This window comes from Mus caroli, chromosome 1, assembly GCF_900094665.2.
Source record: "Mus caroli chromosome 1, CAROLI_EIJ_v1.1, whole genome shotgun sequence".
Taxonomy (NCBI): domain Eukaryota; kingdom Metazoa; phylum Chordata; class Mammalia; order Rodentia; family Muridae; genus Mus; species Mus caroli.
In genome coordinates this window covers 19738263-19750017 of record NC_034570.1, presented here as the reverse complement: position 1 = coordinate 19750017, position 11755 = coordinate 19738263, and the positions used below count along the sequence as shown (strand labels likewise).

General features: G+C 40.3%; 1 protein-coding gene across 4 annotated transcripts in view; it reads left to right on the top strand.

The window, feature by feature from the left end:
- The window catches only part of Col19a1 (collagen type XIX alpha 1 chain), a 313337-nt gene that overhangs the window by 294846 nt on the left and 6736 nt on the right, over nt 1-11755 (top strand). For all 4 annotated transcript variants that reach the window (XM_029483553.1, XM_021163060.2, XM_029483550.1 and 1 more), the window contains one exon: nt 7812-7940. In XM_029483553.1, coding sequence (XP_029339413.1) covers nt 7812-7940 — 129 coding nt within the window. The remainder of the gene's footprint in view (nt 1-7811; nt 7941-11755) is intronic.

Here is an 11755-nt window from a genome sequence, read left to right as displayed (position 1 = left end):
TTTTTGCATTTTGCATTTTCTTTCATTGTTGTGTCCATGTTCTCTATGGAATCTTCTGCACCTGAGATTCTGTCTTCCATCTCTTGTATTCTGTTGCTGATGCTCGCATCTATGGTTCCTGATTTCTTTCCTAGGGTTTCTATCTCCAGAGTTGTCTCCCTTTGGGTTTTCTTTATTGTTCCTACTTCCATTTTTAGATTTTGGATGCTTTGTTTTCAATTCCATCACCTGTTTAGCAGTGGTTTCCTGTAATTCTCTAAGGGATTTTTGTGCTTCCTCTTTAAGGCCTTCTACCTGTTTAGCCATGTTCTCCTGTATTTCCCTGTATTTCTTTAAGTGAGTTGTTAATGTCCTTCTTAAAATCCACTACCAACATCATGAGATATGATTTTTAAATCTGAATCTTGCTTTTCAGGTGTGGGGGTATCCAGGACTCACTGTGGTGGGAGTGCTGGGTTCTGATGATGCTGAGTAGTCTAGGTTTCTGTTAGTAAGATTGTTATGCTTGCCTTTCGCCATCTGGAAATCTCTGGCATTAGTTGTTATAGCTGTCTCTAGCTGGAGCTTGTTCCTCCTGTGATTCTGTTATCCTCTGTCAGCAGTCCTGAGAGTCCAACTCTCTCCTGAGTCTCAGTGGTCAGAGTACTCTCTGCAGGCAAGTGTGTAGAGGTCTGGAGCTCAGCTCTGCTTCCTGGCTGAAGATGAAGGCCTGAATGGGACCCTGTCCCAGAAGCTATGTTGCTTCTGCCACCGCGTGCTCTCCTGCGCAGACGGGTCTCCCAGCATGTGTATCTTTAGTTGCCTGTAACCACACAAAGAAAAACATCAGGAGATACACATTTTATTTTTGCATTGAAATCTAAAAAGTCCTCATCTCACTTTTAATATTTACAGGTGCTACTGTCAATGATAACCCTTTATCTCAGGAATGAGGTTCTGAATGCAATTTCATAAAGATTCTTGCTATCACCCTATTTAGGAGTTCAGAAATAGTCAGGCAGTGGTGGCACAAGCCTTTACTCCCAGCACTTGGGAGGCAGAGGCAGGCAGATCTCTGTGAGTTTGGCCAACCTGGTCAACAGAGATAGTTCCAGGACAGCCAAGGCCACACAGAGCAACCCTGTCTCAAGAAAAGAAAAATAGTTCAGTGGTTAGACCAGCATCTGGAGGTTAGTTGATAATCACAGAAACCTGGCTGGAGAAATGTCCTGGTGGTTAAGAGTATACGTTTGGTCCTCAGCCTCTACATCCAGCTGCTCAAAAGCATCCTTAATTCCAGCCTCAGAGGGTCAGATTCTCTTTTCCTGACTTCAAGGACACCTGTTCTCACACTCTCTACTGGCCATGTACACACATAATTTCAAAATGAGAATCATTTTTTAAAAATGTGCCAGAAACTATAACCTCATGTTATCAGAAAAAGAAAAAAAATGACATGTTGAGATACATCGGGCAACAATTTTCAAGGTCCTGTTCACACTGTAAAGGTGTGACCCATGACATCCATTTCTGTGCAGCCAGCCAAGGAAGCGCCCAGTTACTAACCCTCGAAGAAGTCTCCAGACTGCCCCAGCTAGCCACTCTGAAGCTACTTTCATGAAAGGCTGTGGGTCTCCTCCAGAGAGTCAGGGAATCGGTTCTGGCAAATTCACCTAACTCGCACTTCTAAGTAGCACAGCCTCTAAGTCTGTTGTTCTTTCCCTTTGGATTTCTGCTCAACCACTGAGTCGCTCCAGCCAGGAAACTGACATCTATGGAGTCATCCCCATGTCTCCTCTGGCTTCACCGCCATCTCTCCTGCTGCCTCTCACCTAGAGTTCTAGTGAATGGCAAGCCAAGACACTCTGCCCTCTGGAGAGCTTGTCTACCTCTAAAGCCTCAGATAGCCTAGTCTCAAGATACTTTTCTAAAGAGACTCAATAGACATCACTTTCACTTTAAACTCTAATTCCACGTGTGATGCTCCCTCTCCTAATAGATCTCCTGACACCAGCCTGGCAAATCTGTCTTCATCCCCACACAACGTACCTGAAACCTACAGTGTAGTTATTTGGCACTTAAACTAATTTGCCCTCAAATCATTTTCAGTCAGTCCATTTGATTTTTTTTTCCACTCAGAAATCACCCTTGCTGTGGCTTCTGAACACCATTTTCCAAGAATAAAAAAGCAGTGCTCCATTTTCACAAATCATACTGTTGCAAGGTCAGTTTCCTTCTCCATAAATGGGGAGATTAATTGTCACATTTTAAAGCAGTTTCAGCAAAATAGCACAGTACGGTTAAGTGCTGGGCTTCAGTCACAGCCGTCTACAGCGTGTTCCTTAGAGGTTTCACTAAAGAAGCTATCAGTAATTATCCCTGCTGTCTCCCCACACTCTTCTTCCTGTTCAGAACCTCAGGAGGGTCCTTCCTCATCAGCAGGAGCCCAAGCATGTCCTCAGGAGCTCCCAGTTGGTCACTGTCCCAGGTGTTCACTCAGATGGCTCCTCTTGTGAAACCCTGAGCCAGGATTCATGTTTTCAGTTCTCCTCCAGGGATTCATCAGTCCTCTTTGAACTTCTAAGGTGACCCTCACAGAACTCTCACCTTGAGCTATCCTCCACACCACTACCCTGTCCTTCAGCAAGCTAAATGCACCTTCCCAAACCTAACAAATGGAGGGAAGAATTCTCCATGATCTCAGCTGGGTTCCAGGTGGATCACAGTGCACAAGCATGCATTCCTTTCACTCTAAAGTTAGATCAAATTCCCACTTTGATTGGCCAATATGTCGCCAATTTTGCAACATAGAGCAGAGATGGGTGCTATCCAGAAGACTCAGCTTAGCATCTTTTGTCCTTATGAGGGCATAGCAGTTGACAATAATACTATCCACATAAGTCAGGAGCTTACCGTATCAGAGAAGTGTAGGTTTTGCTTGTGACCTCACCCTACAATAGTTGAGCATTTGTATATCTATGGAATAAAAGTTATGAAGTAGTATATAGAAACTATCAGACTCTTTCCATTCTTTAAACCCCCAAAGCCAGACCTGCATCTGAGAGAGAACAGAAAAGTTAGGGTTATTTCTGCTTTTGGATTTCCAGTGTTCAGGAATCCTGTGTTTTCTCCATTTTTACATATATTTCATATAATGTATATGAATGAATATATTATCCTATTCCATTTCAAGGTAACATGTCTTTCCTCTCTATAATAGCTACAATATTTATAAGTGTGTGTATATTTGTGCACATACATGGCAACCAGTAGATACACATCCTGGGAGATACAGTTCATGCTGTCCACAGCATAGTCTGGTTTTTCCATTTGCTGCTTCTGTTTGTCTGAGACTCACACAGAATCAGTCACATGGCTTACCGGACTCCCTCTGTCTCCAATAACCTATGGTTGTCTGCTCATACAGAAGGACAGGTTCTGAAGCCTACTGAATGTAGAACTTGCCAACTGTGGTTTTCCCATAGGGTAGCTAGCTGGGCATTCTAAATGAAGGTCTTTCCATTTCGGTACCCTGAAGTCTATCTTCTGGGGATATTTATTTATTTATTTATTTATTATACTGTTAAAGCCAGAATCTCACTGAAGTCTGGGGCTGTCAATGCAGAGAGTCTTTCTCCCCTTTATTCATTTTACATTTTGATTAAAATATAATTATCTCATTTTCCCTTCCCCTTTTTCAGAAAGGGAACCTTTGGTTGCTGGGCTGGGGAAGTCACTGCCTAGTTGTTTAAAGAAAGACAAACACCCCTTCGGCTATCTGATCCTCAGCTTCCAAAATGTTGCTGCTACTTTCTCCTTTCAGGGTCCTCTCATTCTTGAGTTTTATGACTTTACATGTTTCCTGATAGTTTTTCAAGTATCCACAAGAGAGTTAAAGCAGATGTGTGGGTTCAAACTACTATCTTTACCCATAACATTTCAAACCAACATGCTTACAAAGGCTGTGAATGGATTTAGTATTATGAACTACAAAATAAATGAGTCCATAATGTTATTAAAAATTAAAACAAACAGGGAATAATTCATATCTCACAAAAACACAATGTTACATTGCCCCATAGGAGAAAAGCTACATATAAATTTAGTCATGTGGGAAAGCCATGGGCAATTATCCAAAAAAGTGATTTCCAAAACAGATTATTTACCCTGTGAGTGAATTTTATTTTAACTTTAAAGCTAAGAGATAACAATATTATTAAGTAATGAGTACTTCACTTGAGAAATACGTCATATAACCAATGGTTCCATAATGGAAGATCAGAAGAAAAGGAGATAATGTTTTACTAAGAAAGTGGACAATTAAACATGAATAGACATTAGGAGAAAAGGTTATTTTTCTTAAAAAAAAAAGATTATTTTTCTTTGAAAAACAAAGTTACAAATTCGACTTGTAAAACAGCAGGCAGGGGAGAGCCAGGTGACACCTGAATGCCTCTTACTTCTTCAATATTCATGTCTTCAATATTCATGTCTTCATTGTTGTGAGGTCATTCTCCCAAGAACCAAGTCAGTCTCGCCTATCACACAGCTGGCTCTCATTTTGGCCAGGGGGGAGGAATATGGATGGTTTATGACTCTTCTAACATCTTTAATCTTCTGTTTCATTAGAAAGCAGAGCAAAAAAAAAACAAAAAAACAAAAAAACAAAAAAAACCAAACAAACAAAAACAACCCTGTTTAAATGACTAAGGGGCTCTGAAACCAGAGGGAAGGCAATTAAGGATACAGGCCTTCAGAATTCATTTAGATGCTCAGAAACTATTATTTTCAATTATAGTGCATTAGGGTAAGGCTCAGAAGACGTAATTAGCTTACGGTAAATATTGTTTCTTGGTGTAGCTTAAAGCCAGTTCATTTACAGCTAGTAGTAATTCTTTAAAATAATTGTATTTTACTAAAATTATCGTTTAAAAAACTCCCCCAAAAAAGTGCTTGTAAATTCATTTCATAGGTTAAGAGGAAAAATTAGGATGGTGACTATTTCTGTTTAGGCATTTAAGGTAGTAGGCATGTTTCAAACAATTTATTTATTGGTATGTGTTCATGTGCACATCTACGTGTGTTGGCACATGTGCCACCACATGTGTGGAGGCCGGAATAAAATTTGTAGGAGTCAGTTCTCTTTTTCTACCATGTGTATCACAGGGATTGAACTCAAGCACTCAGGATTAGCGCCAAGCACCCGACACAGCTGAGCCATCGCAGCTGCAAGTTAACTTTACAAATTACCCTTGAACTACTAAGATAGTTTGTCTTTGGAAAAAAATTGCGTGGTGAAGAGAAATATTAACAACTTTGTTTCTTCTTTTCATAGCAAGACTGTACCTATTCTAGTTTCTCTATCTTAAAATCAATCATCCATATATTAGACTTTTACAATGTCAATATATAAAATATAACCAAAGCAAGTTTAAAGGGCCCAGTGGCAGATTTTATTTATAAGTGAATTCATGATGTTGTCAAAACGGATTCCAGATTAAAATACTTAGTATTCTCTTGAGATGAAATTTAACGGAGTAATGCTCTATGTGACATTAATAACCAACAGTTCAGTGTGACAAGAACTGTCGTGCAGCAGCTGACAGATTTCTAGTCTTTTTGTCTCAGACTATTCCAAAACAGCTGAAGGTGCTCTGTAGATGTGCCTCATAATATATGTGCCTATAAAAACATAAAAGTTCTTACTTAAATGATGTTTAAATATTAAATTCTTTGATTCCAGTACAACAATAGTTGGTGAGAAAGCCCACAATCCCTAATCCAAGGTCCCGCTTCAAAGAATGTTTAGTCAGGTGTGGTGGAGGCCCAACTAGAGTGCCAGGAGTTCAAGGCCAGCCTGGACTGCAAGAGACCCTGATTTTTTTTTAAGTAATTAAAAATAAAATCAAGCATGTTTTGTTCAGTTAATTAGTAATATACCCATTTCAGAAGTTAATTTTAAATTGAAAATTCTTATTCATGGTTTCATACTTAGAGTCTTTGAGCTTCTCTGTTGTGTAGTTCTTTTAAGTTTCATTGACACACCAACTTTCTCATGTCTTTGTTTTTGTGTGAAGGGGTGTTGTACGCAGGGTAGGGGTTGGTTTGGCCAAGTACATGCACAGAGGCTGCAGAGGATGTTGAATCTCCTCCTCTATTACCCCCATCGTATTCCCTTGTGACATGGCCTCTCTTGGAACCTAGATTTTGCTTTTCCTGCTAGGTTGATGATCACTAAGAGTCTCTGTGATCTTTCTGTCTCTGATCTCCTCAGCACCGGGGTTGCAGATGCATACAAACCCTCACAGCTTTTACATGAGTGCTAGGGATTTGAACTTGAGTCCCTATACTTGGCAGCAATCACCCTTATCCACTGAATAAGCCCCAAGATGCTAACTTCCCTCATTGCAATCTTCCTTTCATCTTAATATATCATGACATTAATCACCGTCTGAGACTTAATAGTTGCATCCTGCTATACCAACTATACAGTTGTTTTCATGAGCTGATGATAAACCCCTGAGAGGGTCTGTTCAGTTAATTATTCTCTGTCATCTCTGGGTACTTTTGCCAGGATGCCTAGATATGGTTTTGTGTTCCAGGCAGTTTGTTAAATGCATAAATGGGAAAGCATCCTGTGTTAGGAAGTACTTAATTTATAAAGGCGTATCACTCGATGCTTAACAAAACCATGGCATATATTTATTTACCTGCTCTTCCTAACAACACAGATAATGTGTTCATTTCCTGTGATTTGTCTTCTCCATTCCAATGTTTTCCTGGGCTCACAGAGACATGCGTTTTATCGTTTTTACTGCTGCCATTACATTCAAAGGGAGGGATCTCATCTGCAGCAATGATGCATCTGCTTTCCTTTTACCATAGTCATCCTCCTAACGACCTGATTGAATAAAGGACACACCAGCTGGACATACAACCAGAAAATGCATAATAATGGGGGAATATAGAATTCCTCCTTTAAAAAGTAAAAGTAAAATGACAGCTTTACAGTGACTAAATGTCTCTGTGGGAAAAGCAGTATTGTCTACACCATCTGTTGACATGTAAGAAAATACAATGCCTACACACGTTAGGGAGTCGGAAGGGTCAACAACTTGAAGCGTTGCTTAGTCATTTTCTTCAGCCTCTAAATCTGGGGTAAGGTCACAGAAAGTTCCCCAGTCAGCTGCAACCATTTCAGAACTTGACTTGGGGTAAAGGGTAGACATCTGTAAGTTCACAAGCATCGATGTACAGGACAGCATGTTGAATGTCCCCACTGCACACTCCTTGCCAATGGGCTTCCTCAGGGTTAGCTAATGGACAGCAGCTGAAAAGCTCCTTTATGACCACTGTGACACACTGTCCATTCTGCTTTTTCTCTTTCATAAGAAAGATAAATCTAGTCATCACTCAAAATACAGGCATTGGGTTCTCACCAGGGAAGTAAGCATTAAAGAACCTGTGAATATGCTTAAAATTGCTACACATATATGGATTTGATCTTAAAACAATTCTTAACATTTTCTCCACAAGTCATAACTGAAAGTTGATTAGACACATGTTCTGCACTGCTGGGTTCCAGGACCACTGGTAATTCCTCAACCCTCTGAACAACCCAGATCTTCTACTTCTCTTTAAACAACTCCATTCAGTTTATTCTATATATTTTATCAAAAAAAAAAAAAGACAACAGGCAGACCAGTCGGTATAGAATATGTGCTTCAGTTATAAATTGAATTCTTTTTCAGCTTTGTGTTAAAATGTTTGGAAATGCTTTGACATAAAGACTCTTCCATCACATGATGTATTTTTTTCTTTCATAAATGAAGAGAGGATGGCTGTGTTTCTATCCCAGCTTAAACTGCCAGCAGCAATGTTGTCTGCTCAAGCTCATGGGAGGCCTGGCCCACCAGGAAAGGACGGGTTACCTGGACCACCAGGAGATCCAGGGCCCCAAGGTAAGGCTGAAAATGTAATACGTGCTTGCCATAGTCCTCAATATTTATAGCTTCAACTAAAACATATATATATATATATATATATATATATATATATATATATATATGATGTGTATAAAATGGCTTGTTGTGGACTGTCTTGTTAGTAATTTATTTTCTAACGATAAATGTTAATTATTACTACTTCAAATTTAAAATGGATATACCTGCTGTTCTAAGTTCATTTCAATGATATCCAGACTAACCATAATGCTGTCTGCTTCTCTGTCATTGTCACAGAGAAAGCCTAGAGTTGTTTCTGTGGCCATCTTACTGTTATGTGAGATTCCTCATCTGAGAGCCCTAAAGAAACTGGAAAACAATAGCCTTGGGAGACTGTGCTACAAGTAGTCATTGGGGCTAACGCCTAATTGAGGAAGTTTAGACTGATGCTATAGTAGAGTTTTACAGATAGTGACTTTTAAAGTATAAATGTAATCTTTTGTTTTTATTTCTGAGAATTTCATGCATGTATACAGTACAATATTATCATAGCTGCTCACTTCTCCATTTAATTATTCCATGCCCCCTCAACATGGGTCCTCCCAAATCCTCCTCTTTAAAAATAAAATAAAATAAGTCACTAAGTCCAGTTGGTGCTGCCATACGCACACAGGTGTAGTGCATCCAGTGGTTCCTCTGGAACATGGAAGGCCTACTAAGTAGCCACTTCCTCCATTAAGAGTGAGTTCTCCTTCCCCAGCAAGTAGCCACTGCCCATAGTTCCCATATAAGGTAAAGGGCCTGGCGATGATCTATACCATCTTTGTCAGAATTTCTGGATAACTTAATCTTGGGGAGGTCTGGAGCAGAGAACCACAATGTCCTTTGAACTTTAAAGGATACTTTGTGTGACTTCTAAAGACTTCAAATCCAAACTTGTGTTGGCAAAGAAAATAAATTGTCCACTGATGACAACTGGAGAAGACAAATGCTCTTGAGTTTTGCTTGATTCGGTTATTCTGACACAGCTGTTCTGTAAAAATGTATGGTTATCCATCTGCATACTGACTAGATAGACCTGTGTTTAGAGGATTCATGAATTCTGACAGAGAAATGCCAAATTTAGTGAATATGAATCATAAAAATAAGGTTAGAGAAGCTACAGCCATCGGCACCCCTGCTCCCACCAACGTTATTCCTAAGCATTCTGGGAAGTTTACCTTGTTGGAGTTGAATTAAATTCTACTCCAGAATTCATTTTAATTACCACCTGTGCATGGGATCCACTTGAGGACAGACAGTGCCATTCCCACGTTCCCAGTTCTTATCATTTCTGCCAGTGTGCAATGGTTGGAGTTCTTAGGGTTTTTCAGAGGATATTTAATGCTAGATCCTCAACAGACGGGACTGTTTGGTGGGTGGATGCCCTTGGTTGTGGTTTGTTGCAGTTTGTTAAGTAGTGATGCATGAAGAGATGAGAAAAAGAAGTTAGATATCTGGACTGTGATCAAACTTGCCCCCAAGGAGCTCAATGCCCCATTCAGCAGGAAATAGCCTAACAATATTGTCATCCCCTTATATCTGTTTTTTGTCTCCTGCCTAACATTAGGGGGTTGATAGGGTAGGAGAAGATGGGTAGAGGTGTGTGCAGAAGGTGTGTGTATACACCTGTGCAGAAGGTATGTGTATACACCTGTGAAGAAGGTGAGTGTATACACCTGTGCAGAAGGTGCGTGTATACACAAGGTGAGTGTATACACCCGTGCAGAGGGTGCGAGTATACACCCATGCAGAGGGTGTGTGTATACACCCGTGCAGAAGGTGTTTATTACCTTTTATTCATTGGGACTCCTCTGAAGTCAGGGGTGTCTGAGAACTGGAAAGGCCTTTAAAAGCCATCTGAAGATGTGATGCTCTAACCACATGAAGAATAAGCCCTGCTGATACCAGTAGAAAACGTTGGATGGATCCTTCAGATCTCAGTAGTCCAAGAGAATACACAAAATGCAAAGTTGCAGTGATGTGGTAAAACAGAGTTCAGAGCAGAGTCACCTTCCCACATAAGGCCCTAGCTCCAGGTGTCATCCCAAGTCTTGGAGGTCCATCACGAAGGTTCTCAGTCAGAGGCAATACCAAGTCAACAATATTAGTGAGGTCTTTGAAAAACAAGGTTTATATTGTGACTGAGTCAACTGATCAAAGCATGACCTTCCCCCCTTTGCAATGGATTTCTGTGGGGTTAGCCCACTGCTATGTGTGCAATACAGACGATTGTTTAAAAGAGAGATCTGAGGTGTAATTCTTAACTTTGAAGGAATTCTCCACATGGTTTCCAGTTTTCTTAAAACAAGTTCTATTAAAATGGACAAAATGTCCCACCAGAGTATCTGACAACAGGCATACTTAGAAGTGGCTGCCTCAGCCTTTAGCTTCCCCCATGGGACTTCTAACAGTGAATATATCTTGACTACAAGCTGTTGATTGGCACGTCTACTCCTTATAACGTTAAAGTTTTCAGAAACACAGCAGAAAATAAGGTTTACAAAAAAATAAGATTCATATTAAAAGAATTTTGCCTATAGTCATACTGTACTGGTAACCCTAAAAGCCACAAAGAAATCTCATGGGAGAAGAGAAAGAAGAAGGGTGGGAGGAGAAGGGAAAGAAAGGAGAGGAGAGAAGAGGGAGAGGAGGTAAAGGGGGGAGGAGGAGGGAGAGAGGGGAAGTAGGAGCAGCAGGCGAGAAGGTGGCAGCTGTGTTGGATTTTTGCTACTTTTCTGGGTGGGCATTCAAAATTGAAGGGTTTTCTCTGGTAATAATTAAATACTAAGTTCTCAGAGGATGAAGCCATATGTGTGATTCCGATGCTCTTCTCTCTCCTATTTAAAAAGAAGGAAGAAAACATCCATCAGCCTCAAATGCTCTTGGCTGGAATAGCCCTCTTTATCTGGCTCACACAATTGAGTTTGACAACAGGGTGAAATGCAAACCACAGCCCAGACAAGGGCAGGGAATGTGTCTGCTGCGCTGTTCCAGGGTACACTGGCCACTTGGACACTGTGTCTGGTGGGAGCCCATCTAAAAGATGAGTGGGCTTTTAATAGTGCCGGTCAGGAAAGAAATCCATTTTAATTTAAACTAAGTGGCAATTTGAAATATGCACCAGGAAAGGGGTCTTTTTATCACCTTCATTCTCTTCATATGTTTAAGGAAGGATTTGATGTGAGGCCATCAGAAATGTGCCCAAGGGAGGGCTGTTCTCCTACAAAGACTTACTAATGAAAAATGGTGGATATTCTTCCGATAACCCCATCTTCTGAAAGGACAGTGAGTGCTTATTAGGGAGGATTCTAAGGAGGCCATTTTGTTTGCATCCTTCCAGACTCCCAAGAGAGTGATGGCTGATGTCGTATTAAAGTCAAAAGCATTTCTATAAAATTTTTATCTTAGCCCTCATGCTAGGCTGTGACTGTGAACTTCCCACTGTGCAGAAAGAAAGCACTGCTCAGTGAGGTTTTGCAGAAGAATTTTTATAAAATGTAGTTGATGTTTTCAGAAAAGAATTGACAGAAATCTTGAGAAATGGATGCCACATGTATAAACCCCGGTCATTTCAGAAAAAAAAAAAAAACCCACAGGTAGACTTAATAGATGAAAACAAGGAAGAGAAGGGAAATGGGGAGGGATGAGGATGAGGAAGAAGAGGAGGAGGGGGAGACTACACACACCATTCATTTTAATAGAACATACTGGGAGTCACTGTTCTTCTTTTTGAGTTTTTAAAGTTCAGATATCATCAGCTTCTAAATCCAGGAAAACTTTTTTTTTTTTTT